The 27,416-nt window shown below is 40.1% G+C and overlaps 2 protein-coding genes across 2 annotated transcripts; both read left to right on the plus strand.

Moving 5' to 3' along the window:
- Nucleotides 1-3,111: 3,111 nt before the first annotated feature.
- LOC121497323 (protocadherin beta-5) lies at nt 3,112-7,055 on the plus strand. The gene is made up of 2 exons (XM_041766803.1): nt 3,112-3,503; nt 3,614-7,055. The coding sequence occupies exon 2, from the start codon at nt 3,653-3,655 to the stop codon at nt 6,038-6,040; it is 2,388 nt and encodes a 795-aa protein (XP_041622737.1). The 5' UTR covers nt 3,112-3,503; nt 3,614-3,652; the 3' UTR covers nt 6,041-7,055.
- A 9,645-nt stretch (nt 7,056-16,700) lies between these two features.
- On the plus strand, nt 16,701-19,915 carry LOC121497321 (protocadherin beta-6-like). The gene has a single exon (XM_041766801.1). The coding sequence runs from the start codon at nt 17,248-17,250 to the stop codon at nt 19,693-19,695; it is 2,448 nt and encodes an 815-aa protein (XP_041622735.1). The 5' UTR covers nt 16,701-17,247; the 3' UTR covers nt 19,696-19,915.
- Nucleotides 19,916-27,416: the final 7,501 nt, after the last annotated feature.

Consider the following 27,416-nt stretch of genomic DNA (forward strand, 5'->3'; position numbering starts at 1 on the left):
ATCTAATAATATGTGTAAGACATACTGAAAAACTATAAAATATTGAGAAAAGTTAAAAATCTAAAATAGAGGCATATATAACTTTCAGTAGTTGGAAGACTCAGTGTTGGGAACATGTCAGTTCTCCGATTGACTTACCTCACTCAGCATAATTCCCTCCAGTTCCATCCTCGTCGAAGCAAATGGTAAGTATTCATCATATCTAATGGCTGAGTAATATTCCATTGCATATATATATATATATATATATATATATATATATATATATATATATCACATTTATCCATTCATCTTTCGATGGACACTGAGGCTCCTTCCACAGTTTGGCACTTGTGGACATTGCTACTATAAACATTGGGGTGCAGGTGTCCTGGCTTTTCGCTGCATCTGTATCTTTGGGGTAAATCCCCAGTAGTGCAATTGCTGGGAGTGCAATTGCTGGGTCTTAGGGTAGCTCTATTTTTAATTCTTTGAGGAACTTCCACACAGTTTTCCAGAGTGATGGTACCAGTTCACATTACCACCAATGGTGCAAGAGGGTTCCCCTTTCTCCACATCCTCTCCATCATTTGTTGTTTCCTGTCTTGTTAGTTTTCACCATTCTCCATGTCATTTCTTTCCAATCAATCTATAGATGGAATAAAATCCTAAACAAAATTTCAGCAGATTTCTTTGTGAAAATCTACAAGCCAAATCTAAAGTCTATATAGAAATACAAAGGAACAATACAAACCCAAACCATCTTGAAGAAAATGAATAAAAGTGAAGGACTTCTTTCTGTGCTGGTGCTCATGGTGGTGGCAGCAGGTGTGCTCTCAACAAGCAGAGCGACTGGACCTGTACCTACCGCAGAAATACTCCATTAGCAACCATATCATCTGCGCGGACAACCACGCGTCCACCCAAATGAACGTGGGGGGCGGTTGAGTAGGTGAGAAGCAGGTTCAACAGCCAGTTTAGCACCTACTTTAGCTGTGGGGCCATTTCACAAGTTGAGTGAGTCAGATGCTCCATCCTCAGACTCGCCAAGCCAACATCATTTCTACCAACTGACCAGAGAGGATCAGGATATAGGGTATTTGTCATACATAAATAGTAACTCCCCCTCAAAGGACTTACCTATCATATAGTAAAGCCTATCATAAAGATACAGTTATGGGGATCCCTGGGTGGCTCAGCAGTTTAGTGCCTGCCTTTGGCTCAGGGTGTGATCCTGGAGACCTGGGATCAAGTCCCATGTCAGGCTCCCTGCCTGAAGCCTGCTTCTCCTTCTGCCTGTGTCTCTGCCTCTCTCTCTCTCTGTGTCTCTCATGAATAAATAAATAAAATCTTAAAAAATAAAGATACAGTTATTAAGACAATATGATATTGCAGGATAAACGAAGAGAAAAATTAAGAGAAGAGTCTTGAAAGACTGACTTATAACAAAATGACACTTCAGAAATGATGAGGAATGGATCTTCTTTGAATAGATAGTGCAAAGTCATTTAGATATTTTTATGAAAAAATAAGGTAACCCTAACCCCATTCATATGAAAGAAAATCAAATTCAGGAAGACTAAAGCTCTAAATATGAAAAGTAAAAGAACTGATTTTTTAAAAATTCAAGAATATTTTCACATGGGATATATGCAAAGTTTTAAAGGGAACACACGTCCCAACAATAAATGAAAAATATTGATAAATTAGACCAAAAATAAGTTTTGTTCATCAAAGATAGCCCAAGAGAGCTGAAATCCAAGCCATAGAATGGGAGAAGATATTTTCAATAAATACTTATGAAAAAGTACTTATACTCAGCATATATAAGGAACTTCTAAAGATTTTTAAGAAAAAAAGGTAAATGCTGTAAATAGACAAAAGACAAGCAACTTCACAAGAATGTACCCTAATGGCCATTAAACGTGTTTTAAAAAGTGTTCAATTTAATAAGGGAGATGCTAATTAAAGTTACAATATACAGTCACCACACAGTCATCAGAGTGGTTAAAATGAAAAGACAATATCAAATGTTGACAAGGACATGGAGCAACTAGAACTGTCATTCTTTACTGGTTTCAGTAAAACCACATTTGTAAACTTTTGCAGTATCTTCTAAGCTAAATATATGTGCACATTTTTGCATTCAGAAGTCTAACTCCTAGGAATATATTCAACATAAATGCTCACATAGACACCAAAAGACATGTACAAGAATGTTCATAGTAGCATTATCTAAAATATCCACAAACTGGAAAACCCCAATATGAATCAACTGGAGAATAGATAAATAGTAGTACAGTCATACAGTAGAATAATATAAAGCACTGAGAATAAAATAAATCAGGGCAAGATATAATAGATGAATTTTAAAAGTATAATGTTGAGTCAAAGAAGCCAACATAAAAGAGAAATACTACATACAGCCATCTGTATAACAGTTAAATAAAAAAGAGAAAAATCTGTGATAATAGAAGTCAGAAGCATGCTTACCGTTAGTGAGGAGGGTAATTTCCAGACAAAAACAGATGGTAGCTTCTTAGGGTTTTGGTAACATTTTAGTTTTAATTTGGTTTCCACTTAATAGGAGTGTTCACTTCCTGAAAATGTAGTGACTTTACACTTATAATTTGTACCCTTTTCTGATATTTTATATTTAAAAATAAAAATAACTTTTGTAAACTTGTAAACTTTTGTGAACATCAGTTATCACTTATTTCTTGAATGTAATCAAATAAGAAACCCGCAAGAGGAAATTTCCTTTTTTTAAATTTTTTAAAATTTATTTATGATAGTGTGAGAGAGAGAGAGAGAGAGAGGCAGAGACATAGGCGGAGGGAGAAGCAGGCTCCATGCACCGGGAGCCCGATGTGGGGTTCGATTCCGGGTCTCCAGGATCGCGCCCTGGGCCAAAGGCAGGCTCCAAACCGCTGCGCCACCCACCCAGGGATCCCCGGGAGTTTCTTTTCAAGATGTATTTTTTTTTAAAGATTTTATTTATTTATTCATGATAGAGAGAGAGAGAGAGAGAGAGAGAGAGAGAGAGAGAGAGGCTGAGACACAGGCAGAGGGAGAAGCAGGCTCCATGCAGGGAGCCCGACGTGGGATTCGATTGGATCCCTGGTCTCCAGGATCGCGCCCTGGGCCAAAGGCAGGCGCCAAACCGCGGCGCCACCCAGGGATCCCTTCAAGATGTATTTTATGAGGAGCACTAACACATCATTTTTGCTTGTTCTGAAAAGTATTGTTTCACATTAAGTTAACTCAACAAATATTTCTTTAGAAATTCCAATATCTAAGAACTGGAGACACTATCAGGTGCACTTCTGTGACAAATGAGAACTTTGATTCCATACCAGTTACAATTTGGAACGAAATGGCAAATACAATGTGCCATAGTGAATAAGGACGCCTGGTGGCGCTGCAGGCTAGCAGTCTGAACGAAAGGCTCCGTGGCTCTCGGCGACGCCATTAAGCTGGGAATCAGAACAATGAGCGCTTCCTAGAAAAAGGAGGCATTTTAGGTAAGATCTAGGGGCAGATATCTTCAGAGAAGACATCATTCTTGGCAAGTCAGTCAGAAATATCTAAATCGAGGTTATTTAACCAAATCATCTGGGTTGATTGCATACAGACTTGAAGAAACTGCATCTTCTTGAATTGGGTCTGAGCAATGGAGACTGCGCTAACAAAAACGCCACAGAAAAGGCAAGTTATCTTTCTCGCTATATTGTTGCTTTTGTGGGAGGCTGGCTCTGACGCAATTAGGTATTCCATGCCAGAAGAAACAGAAAGTGGCTCCTTTGTGGCCAACCTGGCAAAAGACCTGGGGCTCAGGGTGGGGGAACTGGCTACTCGGGGCGCGCGAATCCATTACAAAGGAAACAGACAGCTCTTGCAGCTGGATATGGAAACCGGGAATTTACTGCTATATGAAAAACTAGACCGGGAGGTTCTGTGCGCGGCGACCGATCCCTGTATACTATATTTCCAGTTATTACTGGAAAACCCGGTGCAGTTTTTTCAGGCTGATCTGCAGCTTACAGATATAAATGACCATTCCCCAGAGTTCCTAGACAAGGAAATGCTCCTAAAAATCCCAGAGAGCGTTCAGCCAGGGACCATATTTCCTTTGAAAATAGCTCAGGACTTAGACATAGGTATCAATACTGTGCAGAACTACACAATCAGCTCAAATTCCCATTTTCACGTTGTCACTCGTAATCGCGGAGATGGCAGAAAATACCCAGAGCTCCTGCTGGACAAAGCGCTGGATCGGGAGGAGCAGTCTGAGCTCAGGTTAACCCTCACGGCGCTGGATGGTGGGGCTCCGCCCAGGTCTGGGACCACTGCAGTCCGCATTGAAGTCGTGGACATCAATGATAATGCCCCTGAGTTCTTACAGTCACTCTATGAGGTACAGATCCCCGAGAACAGCCCCCTAAACTCCTTGGTTGTCGCTGTCTCTGCCCAAGATTTAGATGAAGGAGCATATGGGAATGTTGTCTACACTCTATTCCAAGGCGATGAAGTTACTCAACCATTTGTAATAGATGAAATTACAGGAGAAATTCGTCTGACAAAGGCATTGGATTTCGAGGCAACTCGACACTATAATGTGGAAATTGCAGGCACGGACGGCGGGGGTCTTTCAGGAAAATGCACCGTAGCTATAGAGGTTGTGGATGTGAATGACAACGTCCCTGAACTTACCATGTCTACGCTCGCGAGCTCTACCCCAGAAAACTCACCAGAGACTGTAGTGGCTGTTTTCAGTGTTTCTGATCCAGACTCCGGAGACAATGGTAGGATGGTTTGCTCCATCCAGAACGATCTCCCCTTTCTCCTGAAACCCACATTCAAGAACTTTTACACCCTAGTTACGGAGAGACCATTGGACAGAGAGAGCCAGGCGGAGTACAACATCACCATCACCGTCAGTGACTTGGGGACCCCCAGGCTGCAAACCCAGCACACCATCACCGTGACGGTCTCCGACGTCAACGACAACGCCCCCGCCTTCAGCCAGACCACCTACACCCTGCGCGTCCGCGAGAACAACAGCCCCGCCCTGCACATCGGCACCGTGAGCGCCACCGACAGGGACGCGGGCGCCAACGCCCAGGTCACCTACTCGCTGCTGCCGCCCCGGGACCCGCAGCTGCCGCTCGCCTCGCTGGTGTCCATCAACGCGGACAACGGGCAGCTGTTCGCGCTCAGGTCCCTGGATTACGAGGCGCTGCAGGCCTTCGAGGTCCGCGTGGGCGCGGCCGACCGCGGCTCGCCCGCGCTGAGCAGCCAGGCGCTGGTGCGCGTGCTGGTGCTGGACGACAACGACAACGCGCCCTTCGTGCTGTACCCGCTGCAGAACGGCTCTGCGCCCTGCACCGAGCTGGTGCCGCGGGCGGCCGAGGCGGGCTACCTGGTGACCAAGGTGGTGGCGGTGGACGGCGACTCGGGCCAGAACGCCTGGCTGTCGTTCCAGCTGCTCAAGGCCACGGAGCCCGGGCTGTTCGGCGTGTGGGCGCACAACGGCGAGGTGCGCACGGCCCGGCTGCTGAGCGAGCGCGACGCCGTCAGGCACAGGCTGCTGGTGCTGGTCAAGGACAATGGCGAGCCGCCGCTGTCGGCCAGCGTCACGCTGCACGTGCTGCTGGTGGACGGCTTCTCGCAGCCCTACCTGCCGCTGCCGGACGTGGCGGCGGCCGAGGCCCGGGCCGACCCGCTCACCGTCTACCTGGTCATCGCCTTGGCGTCCGTGTCGTCGCTCTTCCTGTGCTCGGCGCTGGCGTTCGTGGCGGTGCGGCTGTGCAGGAGGAGCGGGGCGGCGTCGGGGGGTGGCTGCGCGGTGCCCGAGGGCCACTTCCCGGGCCACCTGGTGGACGTCAGCGGCGCGGGGACCCTGTCCCAGAGCTACCAGTACGAGGTGTGTCTGACGGGAGGCTCAGGGACCAGCGAGTTCAAGTTCTTGAAGCCTGTTATTCCCAAATTTTCACCCCATGGCGCTGGCGAAGAAATAGAGGAAAGCACCACCTTCCGGAATAGTTTTGGATTCAATTAGAGATCAGTCATAATCCCATGCGTTTTGTCATTTATCTCTAATTTCCCCCAAATACCAAGTTTGAGAGCGTCATGGAGAAAAACCCCACCTCCAAGTATGATGTCCTTTTCGTAGTGAATTTTCCTTTGAACTTCATCTTGTACAGTTTTGGAAAACTGAATTCTATGTCATTGGATACAGTGCCACCTAAATCTATGCATGCAGTTTTTTTTTCAGAATTGTTTGCTCCTGATGGTATTTGTCAGGATGAACTATTTTAATGAAATTAGATCTTGTTTTTCTCTGTATTCTATCCATTGTTTCATTACACTCTAATGTTTTTGGTGCCAAATAGCCAAAATAAAAATGTTTTAACATAATTTTGTTTTCAAAGAAATACATGCACATGATAACAAATGTGATGTGTGAGAAAATCTGATAAAAAGCAACAGTATTTTGGGGATCTTGGTGGCTCCATCGGTTAAGCTTCCGACTGTTGATTTTGGCCCAGGTCTTGATCTCAGGGTTGGGATCTGCCTGTGTAGGGATCTGTGCTCACTGGGAAGACTGCTTGAGATTCTCTCTCTCCCTTTCTCTCTGCCCCGTTCCCTGCTCTCTCTCTTAAATAAATAAATCTTTTTTTTAAAGCAACAATCTTTTATCTACTCTTCTTTTCTAGCTCTGATTCACACTGGCAAACATTTTTAAAAACATTTTATTACTGAATTATACATACAGAGAAGGGAACAAAGCCTACTATCAGCTCAGTGTGTTTTCAGAAAGTGAACATACTTGGTACCAGTATCATGATGAAGAAATGAAACATTGCTAGCATTTCAGGTGCCACACAAATTACTCCTTAAAGTCACTACCAGCCCAAGTATAACAAACATCCTGACTTTCAGTACTATGTTTTAGGTTTTGCTTGTTTTGAATTAATACAAATAGAATAGTAGAATATGAACTGTTTTGTGTCTGGCTTCTTTCACTCAACATTATGTTTTTTTTTTTAAATCCTAATTAAACATTTTTTAAATTTATTTATTTATTTATTTATTTTTTATTTATGATAGGCACACAGTGAGAGAGAGAGAGAGAGAGAGAGAGAGAGAGAGAGGCAGAGACATAGGCAGAGGGAGAAGCAGGCTCCATGCACCGGGAGCCCGACGTGGGATTTGATCCCGGGTCTCCAGGATCGCGCCCTGGGCCAAAGGCAGGTGCTAAACCGCTGCGCCACCCAGGGATCCCCACTCAACATTATGTTGATGAAGTTTGCGATATTGCTTTTATTTTTAGTTTTGTTCTCATTGCTGTATAGTATTCCACTGTGTGAATATTTCACAATATTCTGTTTGAATAATTCTGCTTTGAACATTCTCATACATGTCCTTTGTCAAACATGCATATGCCTTTCTGTTGGTATATACCTAGGGATGGAATTGCTGCTTACCTACTAAGCACATGGTTACTTTTAGTAGATACTTCCAAATAGGTTTCCAAAATGGTTTGTACCAATTTACACTGCTATCAGTATGGTTTGGATGTACCAGTTCCTCCATATTTTTGCCAATCCTTGGTGTTGTTTTTCACTTTATCCTTTCAGAAAGAACTTTAAAACATTTTATTTCTACTTCCTTTTCTACTCATTTCTTTATTACTGAAGAATATGCTTGTAATTTTTCATAAACTTTAAACAATTTCCTCAATTTATTGCTACTGTTGTTTAGTACTCAGTACACTTAAAACTTCTCATCCATCCTTTACATATAGCTGTGTCACTATTTTCCAGTACTTCCCTGCACAAACTGAAACCCTTATTTATTATTCCACTAACATTTATTGTCCCACTAACATTCCTTTGCATTTACTTGTATAACGAATAGAATGCAATTCTTATTTTTTTCTCTTACCTCTTTCTCCCTTACACTTTCAGACCTCTATCAAATTAACTTTTACTTTTATAGTCACGGTTGATGACATTTTTACTCTATGACCACATGTAAGAATTCCCCCTCTTGTCTGTAGATCTGTTTTAGAACCTGACAATCAATATTAAAATTTCACCTTTAGTGACCATATAAATTATGAATGCCTTGCAGCCAAAGATCACCAGGAACACAGAACAGAGTTGGGTTTATTGACTTGTAATGAGGGAGACTGCACATCCTGGGAAACCATGGGTCACCTTAGTAATAGTGCCTTAAAAAGGAACTATAGGTTTTGAGCTTGTGATAGGTGATTTAGCATAGGGTGCAAGGAAGTAGCCCTGGATTGGATGCTTTCAGTGAACAGGAGTATTCTATTATAGGGTTTCTTGTTGAATTTTATTTAGGAGATGACAAGAACAAAGTGAAGTTAAAGCTGTAATTGTTTTTTTAAAAAAACCAGCATTCACTTCTAATAAGCCAGGGCAGAGGACTCTGATCTTTTTTTTTTTTTTTACACTGTCCTTATTTTTGTCACTACTCATGCATTATTATGATATCATCTTATTGTGGTTTTGTTCCATCTTATCACAATGATCTTTAATGATGTTGTTTGTGAAGTTGTTGATATTCAACAGGAGAAGATCATGGCATATTTGTGAGTGCCAGGCCAATTCCTATTTATAAGAGGCTGATTTTCTTTTTCTCAAAATATTCATTGCACTGTAAAATTCCTAGAAGAAAGCATAGGAGAAAAGCTTCATAATGTTGAATTTGGTAATGATTTCTTAGGTATGACACCAAAAACAACAATAACAAAAAATAAACAAATGAGACATCAAACTTAAAAACTTTTATGCATCAAATAACACAACAATGAAAAGGCAAGCTATCAAATGGGAGAAGATATTTGCAAATCTTTTATCTGATGAGGAATTAATGTCCATAATATTTAAGAACTCCTACAACCCAACAAAAACAACAAAATACCAAGTAACCCCACTAAAAAATCAACAAAGTACTTGAATAGCCATTTCGCTGAAGATCATATGCAGATGGCCAACAAAAATATGAACAAATGTTCAACATCCGTAATTTTCAGAGAAATGGAAATCCAAACCACAATGAGATATTACCTCACACACATGAGGATGAACTGTTATCAAAAAAACCCAGAAAACAGCAAGTGTTCACAGTCATGTGGAGAAACCAGTACCTTTGACAATGTTGGTGAGATTATAAAATGGTGCAATTGCCAAAAAAACAATATGGAGGCTCCTCAAAAATTTAAAAGAACTTCTATATGATCCAGCAATCTCATTCCTGGATATATATCTAAAGGAATCTAAAGCAAGGTCTCAAAAAGATATTTGTGCACCCATATTCATAGCAGTAGTAATCAAAACTGGCAAGAGATGGATACAATCCAGATACCCACATACAGATGAATGGGTAAACAAAATGTGCGGTGTGTGTGTGTGTGTGTGTGTGTGTGTGTGTATAAAGAATGGACTATTAGGGGCGCCTGGGTGGCTGAGTTGGTTAAGCATCTGCCTTCAGGTCAGGTCATGATCCCAGGGTCCTCTGCTCAGCAGGAAGCCTGCTTCTCCCTCTCCCTCTGCCTGCCGCTCCCCTGCTTGTGCTCTCTCTCTAGCAAATAAATAAATAAATAAATAAATAAATAAATAAATAAATAAATAAAATCTTTAAAAGAATGAATAGAATATTATTCAGCCTTAAAAAGGAAGGCAAGCCTTCACATGCTACAACGTGGATGAACTTTGAGGGAATTATTCTAAATGAAATGATATAGTCACAAAAAGGCAAGTACTGAATGATTCCACTTAAATCATATATGTAAATTGTTAAATTCATACAAACAGAAGTAGAATGGTGGTTACAAGGGACTTGGGGAGGAGGTAAAGAGGAGTTTTGTTTAATGAGCATAAAGTTTCAGATTTGCAAAATGAAAATGTTCTGGAGATCTGTTTCACAACAACGTGAATGTACTTAACACTAACTGAACACCAAAATATGGCTATGATGGTAAATTTTATGTTATGTTTTTATTATTTATTTATTTATTTATTCATTCATTCATTCATTTGTTCATTCATGAGAAACACGGAGAGGAGAGAGGCAGAGACACAGGCAGAGGGAGAAGCAGGCTCCATGCAGGGAGCCCGACATGGGACTCGATCCTGGGTCTCCAGAATCACGCCCTGGGACGAAGGTGGCACTAAACCATTGAGCCACACGGGCTGCCCTATGTTTTTAACCACAATAAAATATATTGTTCATTGCAGAGCCATATTACTTAGTGATAAGGACAATGTTTTCTGCTCCTTTGATCTATTCTTGTGTTCCTGTGTCATTGAAAATAGAGTGTTCCTAGAATCAAGATCAAGTAGATTCAGCATTTTAAACTCCATCAGTTGGCTTTAACATATCTTCACATATATTTATTTTTTTATTTTTTTTTATTTTTATTTTTTTTTTCATTTTTTTTCTTTTTTTTTTCTTTTTTTTTTCTCTTTTTTTTTCTCATTTTTTTTCACATATATTTAAATCAATAATTCAGGTTCATTTCTTATCTGAAGCCCAGAATTCTATATCCAGTGAAAATATCTTCCAGAAAGAGAATTTGTTCTCAGTACACCTACCCTAAAAGAATGGCTGATGGAAGTTCTCCAAATGGAAAAGAATCCATTTTAAAAAAAAGGAATCTTGGGACTAAGTAAGAGATGTGGCTCGATCTCAGGGTTGTAAGTTCAAGCCTCACATTGGGTATAGAGATTGCTTAAAAATAAAATCCTTAAAAATTTTAATTAATTAAAAAAGGGAGTTCCTGGCTGGCAGTTGGTAGAGAATGTGAATCTTGATCTCAGGGTCACTGGTTTGAGCCCCACGATGAGCATGAAGCCTACTTTAAAAAAAAAAGGAATCTTGGGATATTAGTGAAGGAGAAAAATACAGCAAACAAAAATATGGGTACATGTAATAAAAAAAGTCCAACTGTATGCTGTCTACAAGAAACTTCACTTCAAATATAATGATATAGGCAGATTGAATGTAAAAAAGATGGAAAATATATTATGCAAATGTTAATAAAAATATATCAGGAGTGACCATACTAATGTCAGATAAAGTAGACATCAGAAGGAATAAAATGTCCAGAAAGTGGGGAAGAAATTGACAGAGTAGGATATTATATGATGATAAAAGAGGACATAGCATTCCTAAATATGTATGCACCAAACAACAAAGTTACAAAATAAATGACATGAAAACCGAAAGGAGTCAAAGGAAAAATAGATCTACAATCAAAGTTGGATACTTCAACACCCTCTCTTAACAAGAACAACTAGACAGAAAATCAGCAAGAACTCAGAACTAAACAACACCATCAACCAACAGAATCTAATCCATATTTATGGAATTCCTAGCCAAAAACACTAGATATACATTCTTTCCAAATGCTTTCAGAAAATATACAAGATAGACTATATAAACAAAGCCATAACACAAACTTTAACCAGTTTAAAACAATTTAAATCATATAATGTGAATTCTTCTATCACAATGGAATCAAACTAAAAGTAAGAAAAATAACAGCAAAATATTTAAAAACCTGGAAACTAAACAACACACCTAATTAATCCGTGGATCAAAGACAAAGTCTCAAGGGACATAAAAAATATATCAAGCTGAATCAAAAATGAAAAGACAAATTAAATTTATAAGACACAGTTAAAGCAGTGCTGAGAGGGACATTTATGACACTAAACGCATACATTAGAAAAGAGGAAGTCTCAAACCAATAATCTAATCTCCCACCTCAAGAATCTAGAAAAAGAAGAGTAAAACCCAAAATCAAGCAGGAGAAGCAGGAGGAAGGAAATATTAACATAATAGGAGAAACCAATGAAATCCCCTAAAAAAAAATCAATGAAATAAAAAGCTGGTTCTTTGTTTGTTTGTTTGTTTGTTTGTTTGTTAGAGAAGGGAAGGGCAGAGAAAGAAAATGTTAAGCAGGCTCCATGCCTAGTTCAGAGCCACAGGGCTCAATGTTCTCACAACCCTGAGATCATGAGCTGAGCTAAAATCAAGAGTCAGAAGCTTAACTGAGTGAGCCACCCAGGCACCCCTGAAATCCTCTATATTTTCAAACTTTCCTGCATCATTTCTCCTATCAATTCAGAGGGTTCTTTAAGTGATTGCTTACATACCTCTATCTATGCCTTAAATTATTGTTCTTCCTTACATATAGCTAAATTAAATAAGATTTTTAAGAGATTCATAATAAAATTAAAGAAGATTTTTTAAATAAATTTATTTTTTATTGGTGTTCAATTTACCAACATACAGAATAACACCCAGTGCTCATCCGGTCAAGCGCTCCCCTCAGTGCCCGTCAACCATTCACCCCCACCCCCCGCCCTCCTCCCCTTCCACTGCCCCTAGTTCGTTTCCCAGAGTTAGGAGTCTTTATGTTCTGTCTCCCTTTCTGATATTTCCCACACAAAATTAAAGAAGATTTTAAGGTTAGTCTTTATCTTTCATTTTTAGTAAATTGAAGAATTTTTATTCTTAAAATTTTTTTTTGTTTTTTAAAATATTTTATTTAAATTCAATTAATTAACATATAGTGTATTACTAGTTTCAGAGGTAGAGTTCAATGATTCATCAGTTGCATATAACACTCTGCTCAATACATCACGTGTCCTTCTTAATGCCCATCACCCAGTTACCCCATCCACCCAGCTACCTCCCCTCCAGCCACTCTGTTTGTTTCATATAGTTAAGAGTCTCTTATGGTTTGTCTTCCTCTCTGATTTCATTTTATATAATTTTTCTCTCCCTTCCCCGATGATCCTCCATTTTATTTCTTAAATTCCACATTTGAGTGAAATCCTATAATGGTTGTCTTTCTCTGATTGACTTATTTCATTTAGCATAATACCCTCTAATTCCATCCATGTTGTTGCAAATGGTAAGATTTCATTGTTTGATGGTAGAGTAATATCCCATTATATATATATACATATACATATTTTCTTTATCCATTCATTTGTTGATAGCTCTTTCCATAGTTTGGCTATTGTGGACATTGCTGCTATAAACATTGGGGTGCAGGTGCCCCTTTGTTTTTGTTTTTTAATGATAGTCATAGAGAGAGAGAGAAAGAGAGAGAGGCAGAGACACAGGCAGAGGGAGAAGCAGGCTCCATGCACCGGGAGCCCGACGTGGGATTCGATCCCGGGTCTCCAGGATCGCGCCCTGGGCCAAAGGCAGGCGCCAAACCGCTGCGCCACCTAGGGATCCCGCAGGTGGCCCTTTGGATCACTATGTTTGTATCCTTTGGGTAAATACCTAGTGTAATTGCTGGGTCATAGAGTAGCTCTATTTTCAGCTTTTTGAGGAACTTCCATACTGCTTTCCAGAATGGTTGTACCAGCTTGCATTCCCACCAGTAGTGCAAAAGGTTTCCCCTTTCTCCGCATCCTCGCCAACGTTTGTTGTTTCCTGACTTGTTAATTTTAGCCATTCTGACTGGTGTGTTGTAGTATCTCATTGTGGTTTTCATTTGTATTTCCCTGATGCTGAGTGATGTTGAGCATTTTTGCATGTGTCTGGTGGTCATTTGTATGTCTTTTTTGGAGAAATGTCTGTTCATATCTTCTGTCCATTTCTTGATGGATTATTTGTTTTTTGGATAAGTTTAATAAGTTTTTATTTGAGTTTAATAAGTTCTTTATGGGATCCCTGGGTGGCGCAGCGGTTTGGCGCCTGCCTTTGGCCCAGGGCGCGATCCTGGAGACCCGGGATCGAATCCCACATCGGGCTCCCGGTGCATGGAGCCTGCTTCTCCCTCTGCCTGTGTCTCTGCCTCTCTCTCTCTCTCTCTCTCTCTCTCTCTCTGTGACTATCATAAATAAATAAATTTAAAAAAAAATAAGTTCTTTATAGATTTTGGATACTAATCCTTTATCTATTAAGACTTTTCGAGTATCTTCTCCCATTCTGTTCGTTGTCTTTTAGTTTTCTCAAATGTTTCCTTTGCTGTGCAAAAGCCTTTTATTTTGATGAAGTCCCAGTAGTTCATTTTTGCTTTTGTTTCCTTTGCCTTTGGAGATGTGTCTAACAAGAAGTTGCTGCAGTCGAGATTGAAGAGGTTGCTCCCTGTGTTCTTCTCTAGGATTTTGATGGATTCCTATCTCACATTTAGAACATTAGAATTTTAAAAATTTATAATGGAATGAAAGGAAAATAAACATTTATAGCATAAAATGGAAACCAGCTTGAAGAGCTATGAATAAATGTAAGCTAACTAAATGAAATCTAGTTCAATATACTTTACAATGTTTCATCAAAGTATTATTTCAGCTGACTGGTAATCAGTTAAATTAATCTTAATGATCTGTCACTTCACATAAGCATACATGAGCATAATGAGCATAGGGTATGGTGCTTTTTTACATTGTTTATCTTTCTATGTTGTGTCCAGAGAACACCAAGGTTTTGCCATCTAATTATTAAAATTAAGCTGGAAAATATGATTAATAAGATGCCCAATGAATGATGGAAATGTTCTATATCTTGAAAGAAGTGTGGGTTACATGGATGGATCCATTTGTAAAAATGGTACAGTTAAGATTGGTGCATTTCAATTTGGGTAGACACTACCTTAAGAAAAGAACTATACAAAAACAAACATTTAGTGGGAGGTGGAGAGTGGAAGGGAAGGTGTAGATGAAACAAGACAAGATGTTGTGAAGCTGGGTGATATGTACATGGAAGTTATGCTGTATGCTGTGTTGAACTTTTTCCACCAATGTTAAAGAGTTATTACTTGTGATTTAAGTTTGTAAATGTCAATTCAATTCTACTCTAGCAAAGCAAAGGAAAGCAAAAGAGAATAAGACAGAGAAGCATTCTCCTGAAAGAATCTAAAGTAATACATTTCAATAAAAAGGCAGTTTCTTCACATACCAACTGATGTCCTTGGATTATACATTAAGATCTTCTTCCTCTCTGTCATAACAAGCAATGTTCTCAAAGAAATTTCAGTGATCTAAATTGAGTTTTACAGATACTGTATTGCTAGTAAAATTTGCTTTAAAATGAAAAATAATCCAGTAAGGTACATGTGAAATGCCTGGTGACACTGTGGACAAAGAGCATGCACAAATGACTACACAGATGCCAGGGATGCCATTAAACTGGAATCAGAATGCCCACTGAAGGAAAGAAGCACTTAAGATTGAGTTGGAAATGACTATTCCAAAGAAGAAACTAAACCCATCTAATATGTTTATGATTGTTGGTTTTACTTCATTAGTTTGTTATTCATATTCCCAAGGATGTCTATTCTCAGTAACATTTATCAAGTGAACCATGGAGGCTGATCACAGTAATCTTACTTTTATCCTTCGGGGTAGATAGAGATGCTTTTTAACTATAAAATTATTTCATCTGTTCAGATTTTAGGCTTTATTTAGCTTTACTGATTTTACCTAGAGTTGAAACATCTTGAAAAATATCCTCATTTTTAATCTTCCATCATTTTGGCTCTTACCTGATGTGAACTTTGGTTGAACTCAGTTGATTTCCCATCTCAATAAATATGAAATCAATCTGAAATGAAATTGTTACATTTTGTGTTCTTACATGCGACCCTGATCCATTTCATGTACTTTAAGGATATTTAGAGACATATTTTTCTATTTGCCAGAGCAGAAACTGGTGAGAAGGAAATGGATATAGCCACAATGAACCAACCATCACTGAATTCCGTGAAGTCCATTCAAATGTAATTCACCTTTCATATTACCTTATATGGGGTTTATTTATAGAAACTAGTGTCAACTTTGTTGTGATAGGGTAGTAGAGGTGATTCTTGAATGTTTGTTTTCTGCTTTGCATTATGTCCTTACAGCCGGGTAATATATTTGAGTCCTGATTAATTAATATAGGAGGGAAATTTGATCTAAAAGTTAGAATAAAATGAATGAAATCATGACCAATTCTACCCATAAAAAATGAAGTAAAATCCTAAAATGCCTACTTATGACAGACTACTGATTGTTGCTAGTTCCCCTTTTAAAGATTCCTTTGAGAGAGGGAGAGTGTGTGCGCATGCATGCAAGGGGGGGTGATGGCAGGGAAGATGGAAAGAGAGTCTTAAGCAGGCTCATAGGGAGCTTGGAGCCATCTGGGGGCTCCATCTCACAACCCTGAAATCATGACATAAGCCAAAACCAAGAGTCCCAGGCTTAACCTATTGTACACCCAGGTGCACTGCTATTTCCTCTTTTAAATAATTTAATTGATTAGATACTTCTATTGTAATTATGTCTCCTAATAGCCTAATTGTTCCTCTTACTGTACAGATGTAACCACAAAATAAATTAAGTCTGTTATTCATGCCACTTTATAAGCCATATAGTTTAGAGAAAATTGTTTATTTTTAGGGATCCCTGGGCGGCGCAGCGGTTTGGCACTTGCCTTTGGCCCAGGGTGCGATCCTGGAGACCTGGGATCGAGTCCCACGTTGGGCCCGGTGCATGGAGCTTGCTTCTCCCTCTGCCTATGTCTCTGCCTCTCTCTCTCTCTCTCTCTGTGTGTGACTATCATAAATAAATTTTTTAAAAAGAAAATTGTTTATTTTTAATTGGTATGGCTAAGCAACTTTTACATTTTGTATAGTTTATTGATTTGTTTGTTGAGACATTTAAATAGTGTACTTCTTGGATTCACAAATCACACTACTCATCAAAGATAAATTTCACTGCCAAAGAATAAAAATTGATTATAGGAAGTTTACATTACCAGATTCTTAAATATTAGTATGCATGAGAATCACTTAAAGAGAGATTTAAATGCAGATTTTCGTCTGTTAGCACCACCAGAGAATTTCATTCAAGATATGGAGGGAAACCCAGGAGTTGACCTTGAAAAAAACACACTCGTGACTCCCAAGTAATTATTTATGCATGTGGTTCACACACTACAATTTGAGAAATACTGACTCCACCTAGAAGTCATTCTAAGGCTCAGGTTTGGGAACTGGTATTGCCTGTACTCACCTCCTGAAGTTATTGATTTGAACGCGTGGTGGCAGTGCAGGCTAAGAGAGTAAGAGTTCTGCAGATTCGGTGGACTTCATTTTATTCAGAAGCCCCCCAAAATACAGAACACATTTACAGCCAAATAAGATAGAAGCATCCAGGACAGCAGTCGTCGTCAAAAAAGTTATAAGACGAATTGGAAATTCAACAGCAAAGACATTTCAGAGGGTCGATGGCGGACGTGGTGGTGAGGACTGGAAAAGGATTTTTTCCTCTGGGATCAGACATAATGGAGATGGCGCAAACAAAAGTACATCGCAAGAAAAGGCAAGTGGCAATTCTCATTATATGGATGCTTTTGTGGGAAGCCGGTTCAGAACCGATTCAATATTCTGTACTGGAGGAGTCAGAAAGTGGCACGTTTGTGGCCAATTTGACAAAGGACTTGGGACTCAGGAAAGGAGAAATGGCTGCACGGGGTGCCCAGGTTGTTTTCAAGGGGAACAGACAGTGTTTGCAGCTTGACCCACAGACCTATGATTTGCTGCTGAATGAGAAACTGGACAGGGAAGAGCTGTGCGGATCCACTGAGCCATGTGTGCTACCTTTCCAAGTGTTACTGGAAAATCCCTTGCAGTTTTTTCAGGCTGCTTTACGAGTCAGAGATATAAATGACCACGCCCCGGAGTTCCCAGCCAGAGAAATGCTACTAAAAATATCAGAAATTACTACACCAGGAAAGCTATTTCCTTTGAAAATGGCACAGGATTTAGATGCTGGTAGCAACAGTCTTCAGAGCTACACAATCAGCTCCAATCCTCATTTCCACGTTCTCACTCGCAATCGCAGCGATGGCAGGAAGTTCCCAGAGCTGGTGCTGGACAAAGCCTTGGACCGCGAGGAGCAGCCAGAGCTTAGGCTTACTCTTACGGCTCTGGATGGTGGGTCTCCACCCCGGTCTGGGACCGTGGAGATTCAGATCCTGGTCTTGGACATCAATGACAATGCCCCCGAGTTTGCTCAGGAGCTCTATGAGACACAGATCCCTGAAAACAGTTCCCTGGGCTCTCTGATAATCACTGTCTCCGCGAGAGATTTAGATGCAGGACCCTTTGGGGAGGTATCTTATGCCCTGTTTCAGGTAGATGACGTTAATCAACCCTTTGAAATACACGCAATTACGGGAGAAATTCGACTGAGAAAGACTTTGGATTTTGAGGAGTTTCAATCTTATCATGTGGATATTGAGGCTACAGATGGTGGGGGACTATCAGGGAAATGCTCTTTAGTGATCAAGGTTCTGGATGTAAATGACAACACTCCTCAATTGACCATGTCGTCATTCACCAGTGCCATCCCCGAAAACCTCCCAGAGATCATAGTGGCAGTTTTCAGTGTATCAGATGCAGATTCTGGACAAAATCAACAGGTTATTTGTTCTATAGATGACAATCTCCCCTTTCTTCTACGGCCATCAGTCGAGAATTTCTATACCTTGGTAACAAATGGGGCGCTGGACAGAGAGAGCCAGGCGGAGTACAACATCACCATCACCGTCAGTGACTTGGGGACCCCCAGGCTGCAAACCCAGCACACCATCACCGTGACGGTCTCCGACGTCAACGACAACGCCCCCGCCTTCAGCCAGACCACCTACACCCTGCGCGTCCGCGAGAACAACAGCCCCGCCCTGCACATCGGCACCGTGAGCGCCACCGACAGGGACGCGGGCGCCAACGCCCAGGTCACCTACTCGCTGCTGCCGCCCCGGGACCCGCAGCTGCCGCTCGCCTCGCTGGTGTCCATCAACGCGGACAACGGGCAGCTGTTCGCGCTCAGGTCCCTGGATTACGAGGCGCTGCAGGCCTTCGAGGTCCGCGTGGGCGCGGCCGACCGCGGCTCGCCCGCGCTGAGCAGCCAGGCGCTGGTGCGCGTGCTGGTGCTGGACGACAACGACAACGCGCCCTTCGTGCTGTACCCGCTGCAGAACGGCTCTGCGCCCTGCACCGAGCTGGTGCCGCGGGCGGCCGAGGCGGGCTACCTGGTGACCAAGGTGGTGGCGGTGGACGGCGACTCGGGCCAGAACGCCTGGCTGTCGTTCCAGCTGCTCAAGGCCACGGAGCCCGGGCTGTTCGGCGTGTGGGCGCACAACGGCGAGGTGCGCACGGCCCGGCTGCTGAGCGAGCGCGACGCCGTCAGGCACAGGCTGCTGGTGCTGGTCAAGGACAATGGCGAGCCGCCGCTGTCGGCCAGCGTCACGCTGCACGTGCTGCTGGTGGACGGCTTCTCGCAGCCCTACCTGCCGCTGCCGGACGTGGCGGCGGCCGAGGCCCGGGCCGACCCGCTCACCGTCTACCTGGTCATCGCCTTGGCGTCCGTGTCGTCGCTCTTCCTGTGCTCGGCGCTGGCGTTCGTGGCGGTGCGGCTGTGCAGGAGGAGCGGGGCGGCGTCGGGGGGTGGCTGCGCGGTGCCCGAGGGCCACTTCCCGGGCCACCTGGTGGACGTCAGCGGCGCGGGGACCCTGTCCCAGAGCTACCAGTACGAGGTGTGTCTGACGGGGGGGACTGGGACCAGCGAGTTCAAGTTCCTCAAGCCCATTATCCCCAATTTCGTGGGTGAAGGGGCTGGTAGGGCCACCGAGGAAAACTCTAACTTTAGAGATCATTTTGGGTTCAGTTAAGCATCTCACCTTAAGAGGAGATAAACGATAATAATGTATTATTAGTTTGCAACCTGTTCATTCGCATACAGAGCGGCATATGCATACATTAATAATGATTGCCATATTTATAGTTATTTCAGCTTGTTTTTTTATTTTATTTTTTTAATTTTTATTTATTTATGATAGTCACACACAGAGAGAGAGAGAGGCAGAGGCATAGGCAGAGGGAGAAGCAGGCTCCATGCACCGGGAGCCCGACATGGGATTTGATCCCGGGTCTCCAGGATCCAGGATCGTGCCCTGGGCCAAAGGCAGGCGCCAAACCGCTGCGCCACCCAGGGATCCCCTACTTCAGCTTGTTGAAGTATTTACATTCTGAGCCTCTGGGTGTTTGTTGTCTTCGCTGTTGTTATTTCTGGCCAAGTCACATTTGCATGTGCATAGTAGAGAAATGACATTTCTCAATCTTGGGGGGGGAGGTCAGATTTTTGGAGGTCAGCAATGTTTTCAGGTTCCTGATGTTTGAGCTTGTTCAGTAATACCTTGTTATGACTAGGAGAATTGTGTTTTCTGATTATCATGAGCATAGTGTCTTGTAAATGATGACTTTCAATCTTAAAAATACTTTTCATTTATACAAAAATTTTTATTACTTTGGAAATGGTTGGATCTCTGTAGTGTTGTTGTGAAAACGCTATTGTCTTTCCTCAAAGAAACTAGTATTTTATCTGGGTGTTTTTCCTAAGCTCAATATTTTCTTTCAAAAATGGTATCTTTGAACAAGACCATCTGATACAATTTTAAAGAATTCCATCCCTGTTAAACAGAAAAAATGTTGTAGACTTATGATTACTTTTTCATAATAAATGGTTTGGATATGTAAATATGAGAATAATGATTCTCATTCTTTTAAAATAATATATAGTCACATGATTCACACATATTTAAGATGAACAAAAAAACAAAGGATTTTTTTCACCTTTCAAATTTTTATTTAAATTCTAGTCAGTTAACATACAGTATAATATTGGTTTCAGGAGTAGAATTTAGTGATTCATCATTTACACATAATACCTAGTGCTCTTCAAAACAAGTGTCCTCCTTTATACCCATCACCCATTTAGTCCATCCCCAACCCACCTCCTTCCATCAACCCTCAGTTTTTCCTCTATCACGAAGAGATTCTTATAGTTTGTTTCCCTCTCTCTTTTTGCCCCCCTTCTCATATGTCCATATGTTTTGTTTCTTAAATTCCACATGAGTGAAATCATGTGGTATTTGCCTTTCTCTGACTTATTTCACTTAGCATAATATACTCTAGCTCCATCCACATTGTTGCAGATGGCAATTTCATTCTTTTTTATGGCTGAGTAATATTCTATTCTAAATATATACATTTTATTTGTCCATTCATCAGCCAGTGGACATTTGGGCTCATTCCATGGTTTGGCTATTGTTGGTAATGATGCTACAAACATTGGGGTGCAGGTACCCCTCCAAATCTATAGTTTTGTACCCTTTGGGTAAATGCCAGTAGTGCAATTGCTGGGTCCAGAGATAGTTCTATTTTTAACTTTTTGAGGGAACTCCATACCAGAAAACAAAGGAAATCAGCATCATTATTTCACCACCCAAATAATTGTTAAGTCAACACCCTTAAAAGATTTCTATGAATGCATATAAGAACAAGTTAATAAGTTAATAGATGAAAATAATTTCATAAAATGGTTCTATAATAAATTGCTAGATTTAAAACTATCACGTTTTACTTGAATGTAATAAAGCAAATTATATGAAACTATAGATCTTGCTTAAGCTTAAATAATCCGTATAAGATCAAAAAACAAGAGTATGATGCATATTAAGATATTAGCATCAATTAGCTGACTGCTTCAAAATGAGCAAAGAAGCATTCTTTCATATCCTCCCTCCTCTCCTCACTTTTATGCTCTTTATTATATCTAGTATCTTATCAGTGTTTATAGTATTTACAATATATTTTAAAAGGATAATCCCCATAATTTAGACCTTTTATATTTTAAGAGACAGTGCATAACAGCCAAACTGTTTATGCAAATTATCAAGTACGTCATTTATTTATGTGTGGTAAGCATAATTGGTTTTTAAATCTATCTGAGACTTCTGATAGCTAAAGTTTTATGGGTCTATTTCTGCTGTATTATTGCTGATTCTTGTCATGTATGTTATTTTTGCTTCTTTGTGTGACTTATATGGTTGATTGCCCTTGAAAATGTATTTGTAGGATGTCCTCAAAGCCTAGGTTGCATGTTTCATCCTTCAGAATGTATTTTCATTGGTTTCAGCTAGGATCCTTGAATCACTATCAGTAGGGAATCACTGCAAACTAAGTTTATGGCTTGATGTTTCTCACGACTCAACATGCATATTGAAAATATAGACACACATGAGGACCAATCTGCAGCTACAGTTACCCAGACATCTTTTATTTTTCTTCTGCTCTACTTAACATGGGGGGGCTTCTGTATAATTCCCTGGAGATGAGGAGAGGGAGCATCTTTAGATTTGTTAATACCTATACTATGTAAACATATATATGTATGTAAGTATATATATATATATATATGTTGTGTGTGTATCTATATATACACACCCTATGTATATGATATATATGTGTGTGTGTGTGTGTGTATAGGGTGTAGCCCTATGGGGTCCCTTAAAATGGGGAGGATCCTTGTATAATATGTTGCAAATTTGCTTGGCCCTGAGTCTTGATTGATATTTATTTACTCTCATGAACAGCACCAAATCAAGGCCCACAAGCAAATATTTTTAAATGCTTTAATAAGTTTTGTTGCTCTGATACATTGTTTACCCCTCCGTTATAGGCTTCCATCAAAAATTGGGCTTTCTTTTCACTATGTTTTCTACTGTTTTTACCTCTTTGATTTTTTTTTAGGTAGTTTTTAAAAAAGATTTAATTTATTTATTCATGAGAGACACACACACACACAGAGGCAGAGACACAACACAGGCAGAAGGAGAAGCAGGCTCCACGCAAGGAGCCCAATGCAGGACTTGATCCCTGGACTAAATCCCCGGACTCAATCCCCGGACTCAATCCCCAGACTCCAGAATCATGCCCTGGACCGAAGGGAGGTGCTAAACTGCTGAGCCACTCAGGGATCCCCTTAAGCAGTTTTTTAAAAAAGAGTTTTGTCCGTTATTCTTTATTATTTTCCGGGTGAGGGTCATCTGAATTATCTATACCATCAATTTCAGAAGTGAGAAGCTCTGCCTAATGTCTTTTCAATTTGAAGATTCAATTTTGCCATCATTCCAATGATATATGAGGCTATTTTTCTTTGAAGCCACTGTTCCATTCATTGGGTACTCTGTCCAGACAAATGATTTCCTTTGCCCACTAAACTTTATTATTATTTTTTCTTTATTTTTTGTATATTTCTTATTGGAGTTAAATTTGCCAACTTCTAGCATAACACCCAGTGCCCATTCCATCAAGTGCCCTCCTCAGTGCCCATCACCTGCCCACTAAACTTTAATCTCTCCATAGAGAGGACTCTTTTTCTATTATGCTTAGGAAAATACTTGTTGAAGTAAATATAGATGAATGAGAGTTGAATAAATTAATGAATTTCAGTTTGTTAGTTTATCATCTGGCTATATAAACTTAAAAACTACAACAAAATATTTTATTTTTATAAAATGCTCATGTACCGTTTACACTATTTGATATTTGCTTCATCATTTAGGATAACAATTTATGATTTAGGATTTGTGAGCCATCATCTTTTAAAATGTATGATGTGATGTTGAGCACTTTCCTTATTTATTTACAAACAATGAAAATTTTAAATTTTTATATTAAAGGGAGAGGGAGGAGAGGCAGAGGAAGAAGGAGAAAGAGAGAGAGAGAGTCCCAAGAAGACTCCTTGCCTGAAGGCAAAGCTCTACTTGGGGCTTGATCCCATGACCCTAAGATCATGATCTGAGCCAAAATCGAGTCAGAGGTTAAACCAACTGAGGCACCGAGGGGCTCCAAACAATGAAATTTTTTAAACTTATTTTATTTTTTATGTTACATATAAAGGGATAAAGAAAGTGTCTATGATTTGGTTTCAGACCATGGTCTGTTTTTAAATACATATATTTATATTTATAATATGTATATATATTAAATTTATTAAATATTTTCATCCTTGGTTTTTCAGGAATGTACCTGTAATTTATTCTTCTCTATTCTTAAGCCAACTAATATGTGTTAGCTTAAGGAAATAGCGCTTTAACTACTTGATGATTTTATACTTTACTTCCTTTCCTTTGCAAACTCTAATTGAGAAGCTCCTATTCCTTATAATTTGAGTGAAGGTGTACAATTTTGAATTTAGGTGAATTATTAAGAATTGAAGACAATAAAAAACAGAAGCCACTCAATGTATATCTAACCAGAAAAGATATTTGCTAGAAGGAATTACAAAATCATAAGAACTGGATGAGCAAAAGTGAGAGAGCCAGCACTGAACTGGTTTTGAAGGTATTCTGCTATTGTTGCAGTACAGAAATCAAGAAGCTGCTATTACTACCAAAACTGTTGTTTCCACAATTCTCCCACCATCACCTCCCAAATTGGTGACAATGCACTGGAACCTAGTGTCTTGGTGCCACAATGACCTCCAATTCCTTCTGAAACTCATGGCTAGACCCAGAAATGCTGGCTTGGCTGCAAGCACTCACATCTCTCTGACCTTGCTGGTCAACAGGAATGACAGTGGGTAGATGACCTTTGCCTATCTTCTCAGGATCATCCAAAGGCATTTCACTGGTAAAGCCAAATTTACATCCAGAAAATAATTCAAAGGAATCCTTAAAATGGAGTTTTAAGACTTCTAGATCCAGAATTCTTAAAAAGTCATAAGAAGAAGTAGGAATGGATGACAGTTGCCAAAAGCACCCTGAGGGAAGCATCATTAGTTCAAAGAGAATCTTGTCCCAGCAACTGAATTCATTTATTGCTTTGGGGCTAAGTTTTCAGTGGAACAAGAATTCTTTTATTCAAATCACAACACCAATATGTAGAAATGCAATCATGTGCTCTTCTAATAAGCAACGCAAACAGGCAGTTTAGTTGACCCTATCTGCTCCTAGTGAGCAGTGGGAACTGTAGGTGTGGTCTGAGTGGGTATGACATAGACTACTCATTTCACCCAAATGTATGTTCTACCCTTATTTTCACTAATAGACCTCTCATTTTTGGTTGCCCATGTGGATATATGGGCTATAGATTGTATTTTCCAACTTTTGTTGTGATTGAGAGTGGTCTTGTGACTAAGTTATAGCCATTGAGATATGAGTCCCATGGAATATTCCATGGAAGTAGTCTTTAAAAAAGAAGACAAAGCCTTTCCTTTCTCCTATTTTTTGGTCTAAATGGAGATATAATGGATGGATATTATGCAGCTATCTTGTATTATAAAGTAAAGGCCATGATTTGAAGATGATAAAACAAAAAGATGGAAAGTGATGATCCCAGATAACACTGAATGCATTTCAAGCTACTAAACTTTTATGAGAGAAAATAAAATTTTATTTTATGTTAGCCATTTTTGCTATAGGTTCTTTTACAGTATCAGGTTGAAATTATAGAGAACATATTTATATATAGAAATTACATAGAACATAATTCTGGCTGATATAGTATGTTTCTTTAACAAAGTGATATTTAAGATAACAACCAAAGAATGATTAGAGAAAACTGTGAGGCTTACATGCATGTCTTAGAAATCAAAATTTATTGAGAACAAATAGGAAAAGGAAACAACCCAAGATGTAAAAAAATAATTTTTAAAAATGAAAATAAATTGATTGTAAGTATAAAAGATAATTTAATTAAATAGAATAATAACCACAGAAGATTTAACCAATAAAACATTAAGTCTATTTGTCTGGAAAATTCAAGGGTATTTATTTTGAGTTAAACTGGTGGATTGGATATGCACCTTTAATTTACTTCATTTAAATATGCATTAACATAAAAGTGAAGAGCTATTTTCAAAAACATAAACTTACAAGAATGGAAAGAGTAATGTAGAAGACAACGGAGAATAATCTTAGTGGCTAGAAAGTAGATGAATGACTTAGTAGACTGACAACCAATTACCAATCCTGAAGTGGGAAAAGCTGAGAACCAATCCTATTTAAACTTCAGGATACTCAGAAGCATCAGAGCTGTCAGCCTGAGATACTCTGGAAATGATGATAAGGTGCCAAACATGGAGGATCATATAAAAATTGCCTGAAAAGTGGTTAAATATGTAACAGATCACTTTTCCCCACTGCAGTCAAGAGCAACCTATTTCTCTGATCCTAGCACAAGTCTGGAGTTTTGATTTCTTATAACAGCAAAAAGGAGAGTCATTATATTAGAGGTTCCACTGGCAAAATTGAGGGCAGGGTAATATGGGTAGTGGAAATAAGTGACCATCTAAACATTGAGTGCTGAGTAATACTAAAATGCTATGATAATCACTGGGACCAATTACAGATGTTTCAGTTCTCCTCTCAGACACATGGCATAATTAACTTCCTTCCTTCCTTCCTTCCTTCCTTCCTTCCTTCCTTCCTTCCTTCCTTCCCACCTTCTCACCTTCCCTCCCTTCCTTTCCTAGAGAGAGAGCGCGCGCGCGCGCATGCATAGCGGGGTGGAGGGGGGCCAGAGGGAGAGAGAAAATCTTAAGTAGGCACCACGGAGCCTGACTTGGGGCTTGAGATCATGACCTGAGCTAAAATCAAGAGATGGATGCTTAACACACTAACCACCCAGGCACCCCTGGCAGAATTTCAATTATTTCCTCTTTATTTTTTTTTCAATTCTACTTTCTCTTTAAATTATGTATGACCATGTAATTTCTTTTGGCCAATAAAATATGAGAAGAAATGATATAGGGGCACCTGGATGACTCAGTGGTTTAGCGCTGCTTTCATCCCAGGGTATGATCCTGAGGTCCCTGGATCGAGTCCCACATCAGGCTCCCTGCATGGAGTCTGCTTCTCTCTCTGGCTGTGTCTCTGACTCTCTCTCTCTGTGGCTCTCATGAATAAATAAATGAAATCTTTAAAAAAAAGAAATGATAAATATTACTCTGGGTTAAATCTTTAAGAGAGTGTGCATGGTTTAATACATTTATTTTCCCCAGTATAGTGATCCTAAAAGCATAGGTGGAGATGGAGTCTCCAAAAGCCTGGATCCCTGACTGACCACTACAATGGCTCCATGCTGAACTTTATAGATATGTAGTGTAAGAAAGGAATCAACTTCCATTGTGTTAAGCTATGGAGACTTGGAGTTGTTTGATATTGAAGCCTTACCTAGTGTATCCTGAGTGATGCGGATCTCCACTACTCTTCTCCCATCAATCTTTTACATTTTCAATCTATGCCTTTTCCTTTTGGGTAGGAGATTTTATAGACTTGAGTAACCTGGCCAGCTCAAGTGGAAAGACCTAATCAGACTGACACTGGGGTTTCCCAACCTCAAGTGCTTTCAATTTACCTAAGAGTACATATCAAAGTGGATAAGCCCTGCCAACGTGCTCAGAGTGACCACTTAGTCTACCAAACTAAATTAAGAACAGACACCTGAATGAGACACCTGAAGAAAATTTCTAAAAAGAAAAACAGAAATGGGCAGCCCAGGTGGCTCAGTGGTTTAGCGCCGCCTTCAGCCCAGGGCGTGATCCTGG

Source organism: Vulpes lagopus, chromosome 8 (assembly GCF_018345385.1).
Source record: "Vulpes lagopus strain Blue_001 chromosome 8, ASM1834538v1, whole genome shotgun sequence".
Lineage (NCBI taxonomy): Eukaryota > Metazoa > Chordata > Mammalia > Carnivora > Canidae > Vulpes > Vulpes lagopus.